Source organism: Atractosteus spatula, chromosome 25, assembly GCF_055471065.1.
Source record: "Atractosteus spatula isolate fAtrSpa1 chromosome 25, fAtrSpa1.hap1, whole genome shotgun sequence".
Classification (NCBI taxonomy): domain Eukaryota; kingdom Metazoa; phylum Chordata; class Actinopteri; order Semionotiformes; family Lepisosteidae; genus Atractosteus; species Atractosteus spatula.
In genome coordinates, this window is record NC_142730.1 from 10,705,112 (window position 1) to 10,728,215 (window position 23,104).

General features: G+C 47.0%; 2 protein-coding genes across 2 annotated transcripts; one reads left to right on the plus strand and one right to left on the minus strand.

Annotated features, from left to right (window-relative positions):
- Positions 1-620: 620 nt before the first annotated feature.
- On the plus strand, positions 621-1,607 carry LOC148815408 (fish-egg lectin-like). The gene is made up of 3 exons (XM_088905713.1): positions 621-861; positions 1,036-1,378; positions 1,466-1,607. Exons 1-3 carry the CDS (start codon positions 756-758, stop codon positions 1,605-1,607), a joined length of 591 nt encoding a protein of 196 aa, XP_088761839.1. The 5' UTR covers positions 621-755.
- Positions 1,608-9,800: 8,193 nt separating this feature from the next.
- LOC148815409 (uncharacterized) lies at positions 9,801-18,630 on the minus strand. The gene is made up of 19 exons (XM_088905712.1): positions 18,540-18,630; positions 17,416-17,558; positions 16,929-17,063; positions 16,553-16,715; positions 16,230-16,328; positions 15,939-16,066; positions 15,483-15,629; positions 14,997-15,089; positions 14,558-14,680; positions 14,321-14,446; positions 13,831-13,953; positions 13,327-13,475; positions 13,032-13,152; positions 12,170-12,358; positions 11,786-11,935; positions 11,409-11,480; positions 10,987-11,083; positions 10,420-10,485; positions 9,801-9,883 (listed from the first exon to the last, which is right to left on the minus strand). The coding sequence occupies exons 1-19, from the start codon at positions 18,628-18,630 to the stop codon at positions 9,801-9,803; spliced, it is 2,298 nt and encodes a 765-aa protein (XP_088761838.1).
- Positions 18,631-23,104: the final 4,474 nt, after the last annotated feature.

Sequence of the window (23,104 nt, forward strand, 5' to 3'; positions counted from 1 at the left end):
CCTCCGTTCTCGACTCTTAGAACACAGTGAAGTTCTGACTCTCGGACACACTGGCCGTTACATGGTGGTCCGAGCTGAGTCTGAGGATGTCCAGGAGGCGCCCCGAGGAAGCCCTGTGCTGCCTGTTTTACCTGGAGGAACTACGGTCGTTCATTGGTCGAAAGTTCTGTGGGCATTCGAGACCCACGTGGGGTTAACCTGCCCTACCAGTTCCTGATTGGCTGAGGATGGGTAACAATGCACTCTGACCTTAGGGTTGTAAACAACTTTGAATAAGACTGTCCCAGACAGTAAGGCGCAAGAGATGACCATTTATTAGGGTTGCTGGAGAATCTCAGCTTTGGGAGTTGTTCCTTATCAGGACACTCTATCGGCTAGAAAAACACCTTAAATGTGAACCAGCTGGAATGGCCTCTCTGTATCCAGCACCACTGAGATGAAGGAGAGAGGGACTGGCAAGGGAGCAGCAAACTTAATTCCTGTATTTTAATAAGCCTTGCCGCTACAGTGGGATGTATCAAGAGTGGGCAGGAGGAAGAGTGCAGAGGAAGAGGTTAGCAGCATTAGTACTAGTATCACATGATCATTGACCCAGTGGTGTCCTCTCCTCCCCAGTGTCTGTAGCTGAAGCCCTGCAGTGTCGGGCTGTGCCTGGCAGTCTGAAGCAGATAGATGCTGGTGCTGGAAGAGTGTGTGGAGTTGACAATGCAGACAACCTGGCCAGCCATGAGGGCAACAGCTGGGTCTCTCTGGCCATGAAGGGGAAACATGTGAGTGTGGGGCCAGCAGGACTCTGGAGTGTGAGTCTCTCAAGCCTTGTGTTCAAGTGGCTTCGGGGAAGGTGGATCCAAGTGCAACCAGGTGAGGCTGCAGCTGATCTATATAGGTTAGAAATGATAGCTTTCATGTTTATCCATGGATAGTGGCTGCTTTCAGCCAGAACATCTTTCACTCAAATGTTCATGACCTCATACTGAGGAATGAGCACTGCACTACCCCCTGCTGAGAACAGCTGTTTTTTGCTCTCCTCTGCAGGCTCCCTCATCCAGATTGATGCTGGTGGAGACAAGTTTGTGGTTGGTGTCAATGCTGCCAATTCCATCTTCTGCCTGAACAGCGGGCCTGTGCTGCAGTATGCTGGCCAGGGCAACATCCCCTGGATTCCTGTCGTGGGCTCCCTCAAGTACTATTCCTGTGGGCCTTTTGGCTGCTGGGGAGTGAACAGGTTGGACCAGATCTTTGTCAAGCTGGATGTGAGTGGGGATTCCTGCAAAGGCTCCGACAGGTGGTACCCCATCCAGGGCTCCCTGTCCCTGGTGGAGGTGGGCTCAGATGGCAGTGTGTATGGGGTGAACAGGAATGGAGTGGTCTTCAAGAGGTGAGCTGGGGGAGGGGTTAATGCACATGGTTGCATGAATGACTGTCCTAATTCTAGGCTGCTCTAACCCTGTTCCTTTTCCTGCAGGGTTGGTATTGATGCCTGTAACCCCTTTGGCAGGAGGTGGTGGGCTCTAAGGGCAGCTGGTGTGGCCAGGCATGTGTCCTATGACCGAGGAATCCTCTGGGTTGTGTGCAAAGATGGCCGAGTCCAGAGGTGCCAGGTCTGAGCAGCCTGGGTGGTCTGGCCCTGAGTGGGAAGTGACAGACATGACTAGGCTGCATGAAGGATTCCGAGTGGAATGAGGCATTAATGCCCGTCTTGTTTTTCTGTGCTGCAATAAAAATGCCTGGAAAACCCTGTTCTTCTGTGGTGTCTAATTCATTAACTTCAAATTGGTTAATGAACTTAAAACCAGTCCTCCTGATTTAATGAGGAGGACTACCTGGGATGTCACATTAAGCATTCTTATCCCACATGGCCTTTTGCCTGTAATAAGCTAATAATGAAACATATCTAGTCTCTTTCCACAGTAGCTTAGTCCCGCTTTTGTGCATGAATGGATTAGCTAAAATGCTACTATGTTTCTTGGGGAGCATCACTGATTGGTCTTTTCCAGTGGCCCTAAACAGGGATGTAAGTTGAGGCTGTGACTGGAGTCTTCAAGGCCTTTCACTCTCTTAACCCTAAACCACTCCAGTGTAATGTTTGTTTCTATAATGTGTTGGTGCAAAGCACTTGGTCTTAACTTTCTATTACATCCCTAACCATGTTGACTGGGTGCTTTCAGTTTTTTACAACTGAGTTCATCTTCATGGTTGAATCCTCACCTGCGGTTTAGCGCAAGTTCAGGTGTAATAGTTCATTGCTGTAACTAGTTGAGTGGGATGTGGTTTGGTGAACTTGTACAATTTAAAATGCAGTTGCCATCTGAATACCTGCAACACATGCCACAAAAATAACACCTATTAGTACTTTACTGAGTTGTGTGTGTATTTGTAATATCTGAACCAGTTTTGCATACAATCCACTCAACTGTGATTTTTTTCAGCTGATTATATTTTTATTTCTGTACTTGTAATCAGTTTTTCCATTTATCTTTCCTAATGTAAATTTAAACTTTTAAAGTAGGCTGAGTATGTAACAATTGCTGATACAATGTCATTGAGACATTTGTTTTTGCAAAAAATCATTACCAACTGCAACAATATGGTTACATACAGTACTTTTGACCACACGTTGTGCACAGAAGTGACTCCTGTTTCCATACATGAAGGTGAAGGTCATACAGTAGGTTTGTTGTTGCCCTTTAGGATTTTCAATACTTAAATTGGGCCCCTGAACAGTGCAGGACAATCACTTGAACCTGAGAATGTATCTGGTCACTCTATACGGTTTGGGCTGATTCCAGAGCAAAATCTTTGTTGTAACAGACAGCACATTTGAAATGAAGCATTACTAGTGGTACAGTCTTTATATAGCATCTCCTGATTTAAATGTTACACTTAACTATATATCCTAACATTTGCTTTATAATTTTTCCCACATTATCTTATCTCGTTCTAGTCCTACCCGTCTGTGCTCAGCTTTCTGACCACTAGGTGGCACTGCTGCTTGGCTGACTGGCCTCTTGATAGACTCATCAGGGATCTTCAAAAAAGCTTTGATATTTTTAATGAGAAACATGAAAAACAGACAATAGATTAAAAATCCTCAAATTTGCTGCTGCCTTTTTAACAGTTTTCTTGTTAAGTCAAAATTTGTGACAACCATAATCACACAATTAATGGTTGTATAAAACTATCAGGGATATTTAACAAAGCTCTATGTTTTTAAATATATTGAGGAAAAGGGCCCCTGATCTCATGGAATGGCTCCAGATTGCTTGTGCTATAGAGGCAATTTTGTTCAGCCACAATTATTCCAAACGCCAGTGCTGATGGTTAATGTGAACATTGTCTCTGAACAACCAGAGAGTGCTAATTCAGGGTCTGGGGTATATTCTTCCCAAACACCTTTGAGTACCACTGAAATATTTCTACCCAAAGTTTATAGAACTTGGGGCAGAGCCTTCAGAAGATCTGCACCTGTCACATAAAGGAGAAACAGATATATCTTCAATTTAATTTGAGATTTTAGTCAAATTAGTTTTAAAATAATGCAGTTGACCTATGACCTTCTGTTGCAATATCTGGTGTCTAACATTATTAGAGCACCAGTGGATATTGTTCTAACCCTCGTTAGTTCCTGACATCAGGTGTCCTTCAGAAGATTAACAGACAGCTCTGTGTGCCTTGAAAAGCAGGAAACAAACTGTGATATTAGTTGTCTAGAGATGTGAGGTCATTGCACAAGATTGTAGAACAGATCAGCTCTTGTAAATTGATCATAGAACAGCTCCGATTTTCACATTGAGAACATCTTGCTTAACAACGTGTCTGACCTGTAAATAAAAAAGCATGTTTGTGAGAGATCAACACTGTGGGATATTCTGCCTGAACCTCAGCAGTGAGCTAGTGAAGTCTCTGTTGATCCCATTTGAGAGCTGGTCCACAGTTCTACTGGACTGATGTCAGGAGAAAAGGTCTTGTCTCATCCCAGCAGCTCCCCAAATAAGCTCACAAATATAGAATTGACTGTGGCTTTGAACTGCATATAGAACTAATGGTGGCTTACAATGAGCTGAACAGCTGTACAAGTCACTGACCAAGTCACTAAAAGGAAATATCTTGGGTAAATAATACTACAATTTTTATTTTTTAATTAAATATTTTGCTTTCTTGTTCCATGTTAACAGACAATATGTGAAAATGTTACTGCAGCAGAAAACAAATGCAGATCAGGGGGAATTTCAAGCTTTTCAAGAATGATGAACAGCAATGGTGCTTTGTGGCAAATCTCTGTGTCCTTTGTGCGAACACTCTTACCGAAAGAGTGCAATGTGAAAAGCTTTTGCATGTGTAAAGTATAGAAAGTGCCTGTGTATGTTGACTTTCTCTTTTGCAATACTTTAAATGGGATTATTATATGGTATTTTAGCCTATAAAATAACTTGACCTACAGTGTATATGTGCATGTATAAGACTCTTGTAAAACACATTGTGCGAAAGAATTAATTGATATTGATACTCTCCATGGTTACACAAACAAAAGGTGGTGTCAGAGGTTATATCAGTTTGAATGGAAAGAGGCTCTCTGGAGTATGTATCAGTAAGACACTGTGTTCAAGCAGCAGCCAGGTAAGACTACAGCAGACGTGTATCATTCAGCTGGTGAGCATAAAGCATGTTAGATGAGTGACACCTGTAGGAAAAGGAAACCTGTTTGCAAGAGGGAATTATTTTCCTTTCTACAAAAAGGCACCCTGGAAGACATACTATTCTGTACAGTTGTTGAACACATTCCATTCTGAAGCACAGGTGAGCTGTGTATTGGGCCGGGTGTAGTTTAGTTTCTGCCATAAACCCTCAGATGGAGGAGATGGATAGAAATGTCCAAGTTACAACACCCAGCTCTACTTGGGAGCCTCCTTTACTAACTCCTGAGTAACAGGGCTCTATGCAGCTGATGTTTGAAAAAAATGCTCCTTAGCTACAGTACTTGTTATGATCCCCGCTTCCCTGTTGCCTAGACCACGCTGAATTAGGCAACCTACCGGATCACTAATTCACCACCACACCACCATCTCATTATACACTGAAGCACAGTCTTCCCTGACCTCCTCGCTCGGTGTCCATGTGAGCTTTATTATTGCTTTTCGCTCGTCTCGTTTACACCTCTTCGGCTTGGAACTGCTTGTCTCTGTTGGACCTGCGGCTTCTGGATTGCGGAAAGTACACTCCTCGGTTTCGGACTCCCGGCTTTCTGCTTTGAACGACGGCTCTCGGGTCCCGGCTTTGATTTAGGATTACTGGCTTCCCCGTCTGATTTAGTTTTTTCGAATTGAGGAAAAGATCGGTTGCAGGATTATTTTCCAGCTCCCGCATTTATATTTTATAATGTAAAATATTATATTATATTTTATATTTTAGTATTTTATAGTTTATATTTTAGTTTCGGTTTTATTAGCTGGACTCGTAACACTACTTTGAATTGGAATTGAATGAACTGAGTCTTTATTACATCTGTTGTTAAGTAGGATTCTTTAATGGTCTTCATCCTCCCTCTGCCTAATTAATTCAGACTGAGACTGGTGATGAGGCTGCAGTTACATGGGGGATGGGAGATGGGTGTGACTTTATTAATGAACAAGTAATAGGTTTATTCCATGCTGAAAAAAAGAAGAAAGAGACGTTTCGGCCGTGGAGCCTTCTTCAGGTGAGTCTTTATTAATTATCAATCACATGGGAGACTCCTGGGAAAAAAACTATAGTTGCTGCTGGAAGAGGTGTTAGTGGGGCCAGTAGGGGGCGCTCACCCTGCGGTCTGTGTGGGTCCTAATGCCCCAGAATAGTGACAGAGGTGCCGTCCTTCGGATGAGACATAAAAGTGAGATCCTGACTCTCTGTGGTCATTAAAAATCCCAGGGTGTTTCTCGAAAAGAGAAGGGGTGTTACCCCTGTGTCCTGGCCAAATTTCCCCCTGGCCTTTACCCATCATGGGCTCCTAATAATCCCTATCTCTGAACTGGCTTCATCACTCTGTTCTCCTCCCCACTGAGAGCTGGTGTGTGGGGAGGACTGGCGCATCATCCAGGTGGGGCTGCACACTGGTGGTGGTGGAGGGGATCCCCATTACCTGTAAAGCGCTTTGAGTGGAGTGTCCAGAAATATATATATATATATTTATATATAAGTGTAAGCAATTATTACTATTATTATTATTATTATTATTATTATAGGCTAGGCTGAAGTAGTAGGTCTTCAGTCTGGATATGAATCCTGACATATGGGGTGAGAGACTGTTCCATAAGCTAGGGGCCCTGTAACTAAAGTCTTTACAGCCAACTGTTATTTTATTAATATGTGAAGAAGACCTGCGTTCTGTGAACTAAGCAGGCGATTTGGATGGTATACATTAATAAGTCCATTAGATAGACAGGTGTCTGACCTCTGAGAGACTTGTAAGTACGTAGAAGGATTTTGAAGTGCACCCTGTACCTGACAGGAAGCCAATGAAGAGAGCTAAGTATGGGGTTATATAGTCGTACTTTCTGCTCCTAGTAACAATTCTAGCTGCTGCATTCTGAATTCGCTGTAAGGTGTTGAAAGATTGGAGGGTGCTCCCTGATAGTAGGGCATTGCAGTAGTCTAACCTGCTGTTACAAGAACATGTATTAATTTCTCTGTGTCTTGAGTGGAGAGAAACTGCCTTAGTTTTGCAATATTTCTTAACTATAGGAAGCATGTTTTAGATACTGTTTTAACATGAGAGTTAAACGAGAGCCTTGTGTCTACTATGATGCCCAGGTTACGTGCAGAGTCTTTCAGGCAAATTTTTAAATCCTCTGAGTTCAGTGCTGAAGTTATAGTAGTCCTGTCAGTATTGTTGCCTCCAAACAATAGAACCTCAGTTGAGTAACAAAAAGTTTTCACACATCCTAGTCTTTATTTCATTAGTGCAATTAACTAAAGTGATAATAGAAGAGTTGCCATTTGAGTGTCACCAGAATATGAATGAAAGTTAATATTATGTTTTCGTATTTTCCGACCTAGCGGCAGCATGCAAAGAGAGAACCATACTGGTCCCAGCACTGATCTCTGTGGTACCCCAAATTGAACTTGTGACATTGACGAAGCAGTAAAATTATTAGACATTTGAACATAGTGAAAACGCCGAGTTAAATATGAAGTAAACCAATTAAGGATGTTTCCACATAAGCCAACCTCAGACTCAAGCCTGTGTATCAAAAGTTTGAGACAGGCCTGTAGTTGTTCAGAACTTATCGGTCCAAATTTAGCTTCTTAAGGAGCAGTCTAACAACCGCTATCTTAAATTGATCAGGTACAACGCCTGATGCAAGGGACATGCTCATCATACTAATTATAGGTCCTGCCAGTACTTCGAGGGAATCTTTGACTAGCTGAGTGGGGATGGGATCTACCGGGGGGTCTGTACACTAAAAGAATGTATGTAGATGATTCAGGAGCTATTTTAAGGAGCATTGCTTCAAATGTGTGAAAGTCATTAAATAGTTTTTAATTCATTTCTTAGAGACTCACTGAAGATGACTGCTAGGCCACCTCCATGCCCTGAGCAACAAGCTTTCTACAAAAACGTTTCGCCATTAGGTGAGACTTCAACTACAGGAATAGTGTCAGTGGGTCAAAGCCAGGTTTCCGTTAGTAGGCACAGGTCAGAGTTGGTGTCAAGCACCATATCATTAACCAGAACTGATTTGTTGCCTAGTGAGCGAACATTTAACAGGGAGCATTTTATGGTAGTTTCATGTTTTAACTGATTTAGGTTTACCCGTGGAATGGAGATTAAATTGTCAACACAGGAGCCCCTAAAGGAACGTCTGAATTCTAATCTCGGTCTAGTGATAGTTGCAATACTCTGTCTATTCACACTCCTATCTGGTTCTGGATAGTAATGTGATTGATGGGATGCTGTGTGGTAGAGAACCTGGGTCGGTACAGGAGGTGAACTAGAGCTGGGAGTACAGACAGCACACGATTTTAGATCACATGGCTGAGGCCTGGTTGGTGCTCTTAGTAGTCAAGTAAGCAGCTTCTCTGCTATATTTTGGGATAGAATTAATGATCCCTTCTGGTTAAGCTGGAGACCATCCCGTTTATAAAAGCCATTCCCAAAAAATGTCCCAACTATTAATTAAGGTTATTCTATTGTATGCACACCAAGTCTCTATCCAGCGATTTAGGGAGTACAGCCTACTATAGGGCACGTCCCCTCTGTATAGGATTGGTAAGGGACCAGACACAATTAAATTCCGACATTTTTCTTTGTGCTCTTTTGCACATAGAAATGAAGCTGCTCTTATACCCCTCGGATTGTTCGTACTTTATATCATTAGTTCCAGTGTGAACAACCAAGGTGGAGACTTAATTTCTGGAAAATGTCTAGTTTTGCCTCAATGTCAGAAACTCAGGCCCCAGGGAGGCATTTTACAGAGACCACTGCATTGTGATGGTTAGGATTTCTAACATTCCTGATTATCGAGTCGTCAATTATGAGCACCTTATCTGCATCAACAGACGCGCTGCCTAAAGCAGAGAACCCGTTGCTCAGTCAGATTGGTGACTGGTGTGCAGGGGGTCTAGTCCTTGAGCTCTTAGACCCCTGTCTGCGACCCAGGGCTCGCGTGTGGTTGCTGAATCTATCCATCCCTCAATCTGGTTAACATCTAGTGTGCTAATGCGCTCCTCCAAAACATGAATTCTGTCCTCCAACTCTACTATAACAAACATTTCTGGCATTTAAAATTATCAACACAGTGAAGACGTGAGCTGGACATGGCTTCACACTCAAGACAAGTCAATGTACTGCTCACAGGCCAGCAGCGATACTCACTAGGCCAAATGTTACGTCACAAACTTGCTGCCACTACGTGACACATGCGCATAATCAGTGATTATAATTATTAATATTATTGATTGAAAGTTATTATACAACTTTGTATTCTTTCTGCTCTCCCCACAAGCAAATGGTTCTCTTATTCCCAGTGTCAGTTGGAAAGTGTGTGAAGACACAGAGCAGCGCTTCTTCTGTATGACATGACCTCAGATATGCGTCTCCCCACGATCACTTCAGACTACGGCTTCCTCCCACTTTCCACAGACCTGCTACCTTGTCTTTCACACAACACCATAACTGTGGCTTTTCCTGATCATAAAAATCTGCAACCAAACCAATCTAAGTCAATTCATGTTCATTTGCTGCACCGATTGTATGAAAGAATGATCTAGATTTGCAACAGGCAGATCTGTCTGCTATACTGTGCATTATAATGTTCCTACTTGATTCCCAGAGCAGCTCGACTCCCAGCACACTGCAGCAGGGCTGCGGTGTGAGAAACCCCTGTGGGCCAGGAGAACCAGAGACCTGCTGCTGTGCCGCAGGAGGTCAGCGGACTGATGGGTGGACAGACTCGCCGGTTTGGGCTGAAGCTGAATCACCTGAGCTCTCCTGCGCCCCTCTGTCTCTCAAGTGTTATTCTCTCTCCTGCACTTCACTGCTCTGTATTCTGTACTTCTGTGTGAAACAGCTGGTTTCCAGCTCCTCCTGTCTGAACACTTGCAGACTGAAGACAGGAAAGCGCTTCATACACTTCAGTGTTGGTTCAGCACCATTCATACATTCTGGAATGAAAACCAGCTTCTGTACACGTTGTGTAATTTATTTAAACACAAATGTGTGTGTGGAGGACAGAGAGAGGTGTGCTGTCCAGTCCAGAGTGAGCTGGAGCGCCCAGGTGTCTCTGCAGTGGCTGGGGAGGGGCGCCCCGACTCCAGAGTGCTGCTCAGGGCCGGGTGAAGAGCCCCATGGCTTCAGCAGCCCTCTCCCGCACCTGCGGCTCTGGGTCCTGCAGCAGGATCCTCAGGGCTGCGGAAGGAAAGAGACGAGGCTGTTACTCGGGGTCCTGCAGTCCTGCTCAGCTCCTGACACACAGCTGCAGTGCTGATCCAGCTCTTGCCCAGCAGGTGTGAGTTAGGAGACACTGTGCAGAGCAGCAGGTCTGGACCTCATGCAGTGGGGTTAAAGAAGGAGTGTGAGATCCTTTCTGTGTGACATCTGTGTTCTCTTCACTGTCAGAAGGAACAGTAGTCAAAAATATCAAAGTATAAAGCTGGAAGAAACAGCCACACTGTAATTCACAGACCGAACAAGTCTCTAAAAAGAATAAAATAAAGCAGCGCTACTACAGATGTGCAATTCCACAGAAATCTGCTAAACAGGCCAACTATACATTTTTCATCTCCATGCTCTGACCTTCTCAAAACTTTGTACACTGGGTATCTATGGTGTGAGAGGCTACAGCCAGAATTTCTGGTGAAACAGACTCTAAAATACTAGAGTCTGTATATACTGTACAAGAACAACTGGACAACATACTGGACACAAAAGACAAGCATCGTTACCTTGCTGAGCTCTTCTCAGAGCGAAACAAGACCAGAGTCTCCTCTGCAGCTGCTGCACTTGGAGGCCTGAAACACAGAGGGGTTGAACAGCAGAGCTCCTGCACACACAGCACCACACAGGATACTGCACCAGCGCACACTGCCAACACTCGGAATGGGGAGCAGCTCATGGAAATGTGTTTCTTGGTGACATTGGTAAGTCTGATTAACCTGCCTCACTACTGACAGAAAAGTGCATTTCAAACACTAGACAGACGAGGCTCAAAGTGGTGCCCAGTGTCCCGCTGCCGAAATGAGACTACTGTAGCTAGACATACTAGAGCCTTCTTACTAGAGGCCTTTTACTAGCGTGACATATCAGAGCCTGAGTCCTTTGAGAAAACCCCAGTGATCAAACACCTTCAGACTCAAAGCTTTCAAGGGAAACCTACAGAGTATCCTTTTAATGCTTGAATTCCCATCCCGGCAAAACCCCATCACTAACCACAGCACAACTCACTTTTACCAGTGGAGCATCACCTCTACACTGAGTCTCAATCACTCTTCTCATTGTCACTGAGCTCTTACCAATGAAGATGGCAGCACTTTCCCGAACCCAGGCCCTTCTGCTGTGTGCACCCTGGAGCGCAAGCCTCTGGGCCAGGCTGAACTGCCCACTCGTTATCTGGACACAGGGAATATTGCAGGGCAGTGTGAGACAGCACGCTACTACCGTACAGGAGCCCCCATATGAGAGACAGTCCTCCATTACAGAGAAGCACCTCTAATCCATCTAATGAGAGTGTATGAACTCATCAGCACTACTGCGATTATAATCTGGCACTTTCAGCTCTTACTCACTGTAATTAGTGCTCAGTGTAAGCTTGGTTTAGCACAAATATATTTCCTAAATCTGAGACAAGTCTTTGTGTGTTTGTGTCCCAAAAGCAGGGTGTGCTCCCCTCTCTCACCAGCAGCCCAGAAGCCAGCCCTAGGAGAACCTCACTCACCAGGATCCTGCACATCTCCTTCATGGACAGCACACATTCCAGGGTGAAGTGCTGTAGGACTGTCCAGCAGGCCTGGGGAAATCCACATCGTCAAAACCAGTTTATCTTCACACAGAGCCCAAATTAAACAGAAACTACACAAATGTCACAAAATAGCAGCCAGCCCTGAAACCCTTTGACACATCCTTGATAGTAACCCTCTGAATGTTTAGATTTCTAGGCTACAAGTTCATACTGACTGTAGGGTTGTTTTTCTTCACCGATTGCAAAGCTGGTCAAACACTGGATAGGTGACAAGTATCATTATCAAAGAAGGACGTGAGAAGACCCACAGTCCCACAGGCTGGGCCCAGCCAGCGGCAGCTCTGTGTCTTTACCTGGATGGCCTCTGGGCTGGGGTCAGTCAGGTTCAGCAGCACGCTGACCAGGGAGCTGTGGACCTCTTTGTTGAGCCGGGCTTTGTCAGAGCCCAGCCTGACCAGCTGCCCCAGCAGAACCACTGTGGCTCTGCGGACCTCCGGGCTCTCCTGTAACACAGACACAGGACAAGAGGGAAACTTTACACATAGACACGCACAAACTGTCACCACTTATTTTCTCCTCTCAGGGCTGGAGTCTGAGCCCACTGTCACTGTAGCTCAAAGGGCAAACACTGTAATCATGGATATCCAATTGATTACAATTAAAAATGTTATATTTCAATTTAATACACAAAAACAAATGACACAATATTTGAATAAAGAACATCCTAAAAAACTTACACTTTCCAAGCAGGGCCTGGCTCTACAGTACACAAAGGGCACCAGTGCTTTGGCTTGACTCTTGTCTGCGATGGACAGGACAGTGATCAAGCCCAGTAGAGCCCGCAGAACAACTGGCTCAGCTGGGGTCTCCTGCTCTGTCAGGGCTGAGCTCTGAGCTGCCAGCTGCTCCTCCGTGTGTCTTTGGATCTGAAGACAGGAGGACACCAGTCGGCCTTCATTCCCAGTACTGCTGGGACAAGGGTTACACTGAGGGAGGGTCATGCTGGTCGCTGCTGGTCAGCAGAAGGGACAGCTAAAACTGACATGCTAGCCAGCCACATCTGAAGATAATTGTCCACCACGCCCGCCTCAGGGGGTTCAAGCTACACAAGCCCTTGGTCTGTCAGCGCTCAGAAACTCGGTCCTAAACTCTCGAGCTTCTCCCTGACTTCCGAGTTTGCTCCTCGGATACTGGCCCCTAGCTTCACCCTGTCTTTGTTGTCTAGATTACCCTCTTGTGCTTGTGTGCTGTGTCTGTCTGTTTACAGACTGTGCTTATTACCATCAGCTCTGAGTTTGGAGTTTTGCTGTGTGCTGAGCCTCTGTGTTCACCCAGCTTTGTTCTGGCCTGTTCTGGATGTGGCTTTGGGCTGCTGGTCTGCACCACGCTTTTCTGTGCTCGCCAGCCTGTCCCTGTGCTGCAAACAGGGAGCTGTTTGCTCACACAGCCGCTTGCCTGCTTGCTGGTGTCTCTCTGCCTGCTATTGGGCTGCGACATATTACAGGGAGACAGTACCTCCGTGCTGTAGCTGTCAGCTGTCTGACTATCTGTCCTCTGCTCAGTTAGAAACACCAGCAGATGGGCTCTATAGTCACTTACATCCAGTGCTGGATCATCCACCTTCATGTCCATCATCAGGCCGAGATGATCAGCCAGGTGCTTCACGGTCTCCGAGACCACCTGGCTGGTACTGAGGACCTGCCACAGCTCCGGGAGTGAGCTGCAAAACACACCCCCGAGTCAGCCTCACACCCCCCAGCTGTGAGTGCAGGGCTCTGCATTCAAACCCATTCTCAGAGCTAAAATACAAAAACACTGACGCCACAACACAGTGCCGTTGTTGTGATGCTTTTATCATTGCAAAGATCCTCTCACTGCTAGAATTGTGCTCTACCTCTCAGAGGGAGATGTGAGGGTCACTAGGGACTGGATGGTCTGTCTGAGGTCCTGTGAAGCCAGATATAATATCCCCTCCCTCAAGCTCTCTTTCAAGCTGTCATCCAGAGTGTAACTACTGCCGAAGAATTGCAGAATGTCAAGAGCCTACAGGGAACAAGAACAGCAGGTCAATCCCAGACAGATCACATGAGCTCTGTTACACTGACTGTTGAAGTTGTCCACTACTGCCCCTTTGTTGCAGTTCTCAGTGCTGTCTTCAGAGACAGGACACAGGATCATGTCACTAAGTGTGAACAAAGGAGTCATTTTTCTGAATACTTCTGGAACAGTGTTTCCCAAAAGCGAAAAACACAACTGTATTGATCAATAGCAAAACAGTTTCCCTTCCAATCACTTCTCACAAACTATCTGTTCTCCGATTCACAGTGACAGGATACAGCTTGTCCAGAGCATCCGTGTGGGAAAACAGCAGACAGGCGGCTGCGTCAGACACACTGACCATCATTGTCGCCAGGAGCTTGGCCTTGGCAGGGAAGCTGGGAGCTCCGGTGGGACTGGCGCTGTGCACTGCCTGTGCAATCATGCAAACACTGCGGCACAGGCTCAGTCTGACACTGGGCTCCTGCAGGGGGACACACAGCAGCTCACTCACTGACAGCCCAGACGCCACCTCACCACCTCACCTCCACCAGCCCTGGACTGTGATGGACACTCACAGCCTGGACAGCCACGGACACTGTATCCCTGTGTCCTCCTCCCCATAACAATCCCATCAGGTTCAAGTATAATTAACAATTTCTACCCAGACACTGCAGGAAAGTAGCAGAACAAATAAGGAAGAACTTTTGCCTGAGGGTTGTTACGAATACCTCCCTGCGTTACAGACACACATTACAGAATGTAGCAGTGGTTGAATACACTCTTCAGACAGGAGCTGTGAGGTTCACTCTGTCAGATCTCTTGTTCTCAAAGGAGGACATGTTGCCTACCTTAGTGGTGACATGGGGTCTCAGTCTCTCCATAAAGTCAGTGTCCATTCTCTGCAGTAGATCCTCTGCAGGTGCTTTAAGTGCAACGTGCCCATAGCACAGAATCAGGGCACAGGTGAAATCACTCTGTAGTAACAAGCATGACAATCCACATCAAGGTGCTGAAACTTGTACGTAGAAGCTGACATTAAGAGCAGCTTCTGTTTGTCTGTCAGGACTCTGATGCAGTACACCTACCCCAGAGCCCTGCTCATTGCAGGGGAAGGCTGGGTCAGTCAGCTGGGTCTCCAGTCTCTTCAGCACAGACAGCACCACATCCAGGTGCACACTGGCACACAGCCCCATCAGCACTGCCAGATCCTGGGACACCAGACAGGCACCAGAGCACTCTTATAACACCCACAAGGGCATCATGCACGCTCTCTCATGGACTGCTGTTCTAATGCCATGATAAAATGAGCTGAGTCATCAATATCCGTTCAACTGAATGAATAAGGGCTTCAGCAGTCAGATACACGGCACTTCAGTGTTGCCATGAGCTGTGGAGAGGGGTAGATCACAGCACTGAGCTGCTGTCATTGATGAGGCTCCTGAGGGCTTCACCCCTCAGACAGACACTCTTACTGACTACTGTAACGTCTTTCTGTGCAGGTGAGCGGGCTGCTGTCCCCATTACCTGGACGTGCACCATGGTCAGCAGCTGCTCCAGCTGGGATTCCAGCACTGGTCTGGCCTTCGGCACTGCTGCCTCCACAAGCACACTCAGACTCTGAAAGAAGAGCACGTTGGAGTCAATCTGGAGAGGCACTGCTGCTTCATCAAGAGGCCTCACTCTCTCACTGTATGCAATAACACATTAGCATTAGGATTTTGGTAGTGTGATCACACAGAAAAATCTGACAGAGCAGGATAACACCTCCCCTGGACTCTACTCCTGGCAGATCCACCTTGTTCACACCCTTCCACAATCACATGGGGCACCACAGACCATAATCCTCTTCTGCACTGGGCCTCACCAGTACATCACTGGAGCTAGTGGACAAAGGAACACTGGGAAAGTGCTACTAGTGATTGTTTGAATCAAAATCCATTTTCTAAAAGAAACGGCCCTCGCAATCCACAACCTGTACACCTAAAGGCCCATCATCGGTCACAGGCCTACCTTGTTGATTCTGGAGTAGCTGACGTCCAGCTCAGCTGCATACAGTGGCTGGAAGGCCTGTAAAACTGCTGGCAGCTCACACTGAAACTTCTCCTCAGGGAGCAGGCAGCACATAGCTGCCAGGGCCAAGACAATGGCCGCCGTCACCTTCAGACAGAGCAAAACACAAACACCATCATCCTCAAGGAAAGGATTCAGTCACAGGAAAGCAAACTTGTCTAAAACCACAGACAGTTAAAACAGCTTTGAGCAATGAATAAAACCTGCTTCATAAATGCACCCTTATTCAGCTTTGCTTACTGTGATCTGAACCCTGGACCTTGATACCCTTCCCTAATGCCTGCATGGACACATCTTTTCTTTGCATTCAAGTCCATTCTTTTCTCCAGAACATCTGAGAATTCAGGATGATTAATAAGATGTCAAATAACCTACACTGTATTAAAGATCCCATACCTTTGGCTCAGAAGACGGCAGCCATCTGTGCACTACATCAAAACTTATCATGACCTGGGTTGAACAGTCCTGAACACACTGCCCGGGACCCTGGAATTTCGCCCAGCTCTCATACAGGCCTTCCAATGCTGACAACACAAGAGAGGAACAGCCTGCTACACTCCTCAGCTACATCAAAGCAGTCCTGTAGCTCAGTGGGAAGCGGTCTGAACAGGCCTTGTCAGTGGATTGCCAGTGGAACCAAGCATTAATAACAGCTGTCCCCCTAAATGAGACAGCTTGAACACTTACCAAAAGCCATCATTCCCTTCATTTTATTAGTCACAGCAAGGGGGAGAACAGGCACCAGCAGGTCCAGAAATCTCACTATATCCCTTGCTATGTCACGACCTTCAAAGAAAACACATTTCACACTGGGTAGGGACCAAGGCTCATGATAACACTGGAGACTCAGCAGCGGGATGAGTAACAAACACTGAGCCTTCATAATAAGCTCATGTATCAGGGCTTGAATGGACAGATATGAGCAGTATCATGAAGTTTGAAATACAGCACAGTAAAAAATCCAGAATATATCTGAGCAGATCACACCCCATTAGCAGCACAGAACTTACTGCAGTTCCGGGAGATATCTCCTAAAGCATTAAGCAGCGCGTGGTGAGGGAGCACTCCGGGCTGGAAGTAGGACAGCACCATATCCATGGTACTGTCGTAGTGGTCTCTCACCACACAAACAACAATGTTGCTGGCTGGCTGTTGCCAGTCAGGCAGCCATTTCTGAAACAACAGTAAAAAGAGATCAGAGCGTCTTGGGAGTCGATGGTATTGGAGATGAAGCAACAGCTTGGATCAAGCCAATGAGCACACAAGTTAACACACAACGATTTGCTTCCATTAGATGCATCAATGTGTGCTACAGGCAAGGAAACAGACCACAGCACTGCAGCAAGACAACAGTTCGATAGGCAGGAATTAAAGGGGTTTACATACCGGTGACATAGTCATCTCATTCAAGGCCATTGAGACGGTGCTCTTGGCCAAGGACTCATCCAGATGCTGCGCAGATGTTTTGCGCAGCAGCTTCTCCACTGCCTGGTGGACAGCAGAGCGATGGGCAGTTGTCACCTAGAGAAGGGAAGAACCAAAGCCAGGGGTGAGACTGCTGCTCTCATCACAGCACCAAGAGTGTCTGTTCAAAGGCTTCTCCTTCAGGGCCAGTCAGCCTGGCCAACGGGCACTGAGTGTGAAACAGCAGAACCACCCCAGCTCACCACACGAGGGAGTGGAAACGCACACAGGGAAACCCCAGGCTTCCACTCAAGCACATCTGTCAAGATGACAACACGGTAGGGCTTATCTTCTGACCTCTAGTTGTAAGAAACAGCACAGACAGTATCTTGGGGCACACTGGGCTCCTGATTAGAGTGCGTTTGCAACGAGTATGTCAGGAGGTGTGTAGGGAGCTCCTTCATGTTACCTGGGGGCTCTCGAGGAATCCCAGGATGACTGGCAGTGTCCCCTTGGTGTTCCTCTGCAGGAGGGAGAGCAGCTCTTCTACCAGGTTCTTCCCAAATTCCTCATCACCGCTGCTCATTCCCTCCAGAACAGCCAGGACCTCATCTACAGCAGACACACAGACAGGGGAAACACTGGTGTCGCCGCAGCACAGACTTCTAGGGAGAAAACTCTGAAACCGACCTGTTGTCTGAGGGACCTAAAACCCTACTGACACATGTCTGAGAATTATAGAGATCAAAAAGATTATTGATGCACAGCCCATAAAAGCAGGGACTCTTTCACCCCGGACAGTTTTCCAGTAGAGAGGAATACAGATCTGCTCTAAGGGCAGGAGGCTTCAGAGTGCAGGGTTTTGTTTTCATGGTCCTGAATAACAGCTGCAGCCACTGGGACTTCTTAACCCTTTAGAGCCCACAAAGAGAGCTGCTCTCTGGGTCACATCAGTCCTGTTAGCAGCTGCTCCTCAGCAAACAGAGGATCTCAGTGTTGAAGAAGAATCAGGGCAGCAGCTCTGCTCCCAGGTGGAGAACCTCCTTCTGCTGCTCTAAGGGGATTAGAGCCTCTAATTCAGCTTCTCTCACACCCAGTCAAAACGACTTGGACAGATCTTCATAAATATACATTTGCTTTTCCCAAATTTACAATTATATGTAAATGAAAGAATAATTGCAGTACATCACTCAGACACAGCTCATTTCATAACCACTGTGAATTACGCATTTTCAACACTTTCAATAGTTTCATACCTTACATGGATGTTAGTCTTCTTAAACATACTCTCACGCACTAAATTATATTATTTTATATCTTATTATTATATTATATAATATAATATATTATTATATTTTATGTTATATATTTTATTTATTTGTGCTCAAATCATCATTTAGTTGAAAAGATGAAGAGACTGCTGTTGCTTTCCCTGCCTCGAGCTGAGGAGACCTGCAGGGTGACAGTGAGGAGCCCCTCAGGTCAGTCAGAGCTGAGCCCAGGGATGGGGTCCCAGTGGAAAGGGAAGCCAGGAGTCAGTGTGTGGGGGGACTGGCTTCAGGGGGCACTGGTCTAGATCCAGCTGTGTCATACCTGGCCCGGGGCACTGGCAGCCTGTGCGCTGCACACAGGAGGAGAACCACTTCACCCTGCTGGGCTCACAGCTGCACTCCTTCGGGCTCATCTTGGACCTGTCAGTCAGCCAGTAGAACAGCACAGTGAAGCAGGGAGCTGGGCGGCGCTTCTCACACACTGGGAGTCAAGGTACTGCTGACAGGCCAGCAGCAGACCCACTAGACACCACAGAACTCTCTCTAACCAGCTGGTCCTACTGGAATACAACCCAACAGGCTGAAGGGCAGACATGGGATATTGAGAACACAAGCAAATTCTTCACATCAGTGAAAGCAGAGACAGGAACAGAAGCAGCAATGAATTCCTGTTCAGATCTGCACTCTGGGCTTTTATAAAACTCCAGCAGCTTAAGAGCTTTTAACCCCCTCTCACTGAACACCGTGTTAACACAATAACAGCTCGATCTGCCCAGGAGAAACAGGTCAATAACAATCGGATCCGTGATACCGAGCCTCGGCAGGTCCCTACCTAGTCCGTAAACCACCAGGATCTTCAGTGAAAAGAAGAAGAAGCCGTGTCGAGCTCAAGTGTTTTCTTCGCTATGAGCATCAGCGCTGAGCGACTCAGCAGCACCGGAGCGCTTTCCCGGACCGGAATTGTTGCGTCACAATCCCGATGTGACGACGTCACGCTCATGTTTAATAAGTCATTATAATCACTATATTTAATTGTAAAATTACAATTTTATATGCTTTCTGATTTTTCCCAACTCTATCAACAGAAGTACTGATTGTCTGATTTCCAAAGTGTCAGCCGGAAAGTTTCAGAAAACACGGAGCGTAGCGTCTTGCTCACGTTATGATGTCAGACACCACTTCCTCCCTCCATCCAGACTCGCCTCTCCCTCCTCTCTCACACGACTCGCTCATAAGGGCTTTTACTGTCACTCCAGTCTCCTGCCAGACCTCTCCCAGACACAGCCTGCTCATTAGTCCTCCTGTGATCTAGACTCGCCCTGCAGATCTGCTCTCCGGCTCCTCCTCATGTTCACTCCGCTCGCTCACGCACAGACCTTGTGCTCTAAACAGTCCGCAACAACACATCTGGTCTTGAAGCAGCTCGTCTTGCAGCGCCCTGCAGCAGCGCCACAGTGTGTGAAGCCCTGCGGCCGGGAGCAGCAGAGACCCGTCGCTGGGCCGCAGGAGGTCCGAGACTGACGGTCCTGCAGACCCGCTGGTTCGGGACAGCTGGAGCCCCTGATCTCTCTCCCTGCGCCCCTCTTCCTCTGAGGAGGCTCTCTCTCTCTCTCTCTCTCTCTCTCTCTCTCTCTCTCTCTCTCTCTCTCTCTCTCTCTCTCTCCAGCCTGTCCCTGGCGCTGTGCTGCACTGGGCTCTGCTCCAGGCCGCGGGGATGAGCAGGGTCCCGGGGCTCAGCAGCGCCTCCCGGCTGCAGACGAGGCTGGCGGGACTCCCGGGCTGAGCTCGGTCCAGTTACCCGCTCCCTCTCATAGGTCTGCCCTCGGCTCTTCTCCGCAGTGTGACAGGAGGCAGAGAGCCGCGCCTCAGGAGCCCCACACGCCTCCACAGGGATCAGCCGCAGGGAGACGATCGCTCCTCCGACACACAGCCGCTCACAAATAACGGCTGCGCTCCTCTCGCGCCCTCAGCGGAGCGGGCAGCCGCGAGCCGGAGCCGGAGGAGGCGGAGACGCCGAGCGCTCGGAGCTGCGACTCAGCCAATCAGAAGCCGCGATCAGCAGGGGGCGGGGCCTGAATGAAGAACAAGATACAGTAGGAATATTTTATATTATTAATATAATAATAAAACAGTTGCCTATGAAAATACTTGTCAGATACACCTCAGTTCAGCTGGAGCCATTTCTGCGTGAAACAGCTTGTTTCCTGTCTTCATGACAACTTGTCCACGACATTCTGGATGAAATGAAAAAAACTGAAGTTTAAACGGTTTTTTCCTCATTTGACTGAAACCCAAATGGCTGGAGGTTTAACAGCAGGATATGCAACGTGTTACTTCCAAGTGGTCATTTTCCTTCTGCTTCTAAAACCAGCTGAACTCTGAGAATTTTTCTTCTCAGTACATTCATTTCACCAGAAGAGTAGTATCAAAAATCGGCTGCACATAAAATGAGCATTTCTGTCAGAACTCGCCAGTTTAACCTACTGCTGAACAGGCAAAGTAAGCTTTCCTGCAGGCAGTCACTTTCAAGATTCAAGATGTTTTATTGGCCATATACAACAAGTGTGTTAGAATGCCTACTCGTTCAGCTGTACCCAGTAACAGTGGAGAAAAAAGAAATAAACAGACATGGACAATACATTTAGACACTAGACGTTATAACACAGCCAAGACAGGACATAGTGCAAACAGTGCAGTACCTTAAAGTGCAGGTGCTAATTTGAGCTGTTTATGATGCGGACTGCTTGGGGGAAGAAATTGTTTTTGAATCTACTGGTCAGTGTTCTGACACTGCGATACCTCCTACCAGAACCCAGGGGTGAAACCAGATCGTGGCCAGTTTAGGTCCCAGTTTCTGTGAGACACCCCCAGACTGTCCTGATCTGAGTCTCCTGTGGGATGGGTGGTGACTCGAGTTCGGCAGCAGAGCAGCTGTGTGCTGGGCTGATTCCTTACCTTGGCCTCGGTCTGGCTCAAAGCCCTCAAGCCCAGAACAGACACACTGACGGTCACACGCAGCTGGAGATCCACAAACACTATCAGACCGATATCCAGTCCCTGCAAAAGCATCTGGAGACAAAGCAAAGGAGACCGTGAGTGAAGCTGAGGCCAGCCTCACACACTGTGAGCTGCAGGTGAGGCTCTCCAGTCCTGCTTCTGGTGAGCCCTGCTGTAGCTCAGCCCCAGTCCTGCTCCTGGATACCCAGGGCGTCGGTGAGGTTTCCAGGGGTCTTCGAAGCAGCAGCTCCTGAAGAGCTGGAAGAAGCTGTAAAACTGGTCCAATTAAGCCAATAATGAGCTAATTGAGGTCACTGAAAGTCCAGCTGGACTGAAATCCTGCAGACACACAGGACTGGGGACCCTGGTCACAGGCTTTCATTCCTGCTGAGCTCTTAGTGTATCGATGGAGCCGTTTGCTGAGCTGATCAGCTGAGACTCCAAGTTAGCTCTTCGATCGAACATCTACAGCCCTTTAAGCACATGAAAAGGGGAGTAAAACACCAAATGAAATAACAAAGACAGACAGAGAGAAGCAGCGAAAGGCAGGTGGATTTTGTCCTGATCAGTTTTGGGGACCAGATTCTGGCTGAGAAACTTGATCCTTTGTTATATCAATGTTGTAACAGAGCTTGCAGTTCCGTTATTTTAGGAAACTCTGATTATGGAAATGTCTGTCCATTTTCACTTCATCCAAATTAGGGTCACAGGGAGCTTGAACCTGTCCCAGCAAGCAAGACGCTTGTCAGGATACACCCTGGACAGGACACTAGTCCACTGCAGGGCAGACTCACACAAACACAAACACAGACACACACACTGGTGGTAGATTTCAGGAGGAACAAGGTCAAACCTACTCCTGTCTACATCCTTGGGAGTGACGTGGAGATGGTGGACTCGTACAAGTACCTGGGAGTGCACATCGACGATAGACTGGAATGGTCTAAAAACATCCAGGCCATCTACAAGAAGGGACAGAGCCGACTTTACTTCTTGAGGAGGCTCAGGTCCTTCAATGTGTGTAGTAAGATGCTACAGTACATATGTTCTATCAGTCGGTGGTAGCGAGCGCCATTTTCTACGCAGTGGTACTGTATGCTGGGGTCCTGGGATTAGAGCAGGGGATTCTAAAAGGCTGAACAAGCTCATGAGGAGAGCAAGCTCCGTCATTGGGTCTGGCCTGGACCCCTTGGAGGTAGTGGCTGAGAGGAGAATGGTGTCCAAACTAGAGGCCATCATGGACAACATCTCCCATCCCCTCTATGACAGGCTTTCAGAAATGAAGAGCACGTTCAACAATAGACTGATTCATCCACGGTGCGACAGGGAGCGCTACAGGAGGTCATTCTTACCTTCTGCCATAAGACTGTACAACGCATCCACCTTGCGTCTGGGCAGAGGCAACATTGACAGTGACCTGTTTCTGGACAGAACACATCTACACATCTACTGCTACATCTGTTCTCTTTCTTTTCATGTTCACAACCGTTTTTTGAGCAATATATACCATGGACCCGTGCAATACATTTATATTTATATCTATTGTAACATGACCAGGGGAAGGGTCATTCATAACAGGTATTTTCAGAATGACCTACTTAAAATACTAGATATGGACCTTAGCAAAATGGCTGCCAAAAAGAATCAGCTGACCTTTAAATGGAAAGGGTCTACCCTGAGAAACAATGAGACACAGCTGAGCCGCAACAGGAACCGAAATATAAGTGCCCCGGAGGCAGTGAACAGGGCGGAAGCCGATAAGGTGAATGCGGTTTGGAGGAAAAGAGAGGAAAGAGGTGTATGTTAAAGATCGGGCTAAAGAATAACGGACTACTGAAAGGAGAAAAGGTTTATGGTTTTTGGATTATGGACACTGGATAAGGATACATC

Coding starts and splice junctions, on each gene's coding strand:
- LOC148815408 (XM_088905713.1), top strand. CDS start 756: ATGAAGGGGAAACATGTGAGTGTGGGGCCAGCAGGACTCTGGAGTGTG. Junction 862..1,035: donor GTGGATCCAAGTGCAACCAG/GTGAGGCTGCAG, acceptor TCTCCTCTGCAG/GCTCCCTCATCCAGATTGAT. Junction 1,379..1,465: donor AATGGAGTGGTCTTCAAGAG/GTGAGCTGGGGG, acceptor CTTTTCCTGCAG/GGTTGGTATTGATGCCTGTA.
- LOC148815409 (XM_088905712.1), bottom strand. CDS start 18,630: ATGAGCCCGAAGGAGTGCAGCTGTGAGCCCAGCAGGGTGAAGTGGTTC. Junction 13,476..13,830: donor AGCTCCTGGCGACAATGATG/GTCAGTGTGTCT, acceptor TGTTCCCTGTAG/GCTCTTGACATTCTGCAATT. Junction 11,481..11,785: donor CCAGCCCAGAGGCCATCCAG/GTAAAGACACAG, acceptor GGATTTCCCCAG/GCCTGCTGGACAGTCCTACA.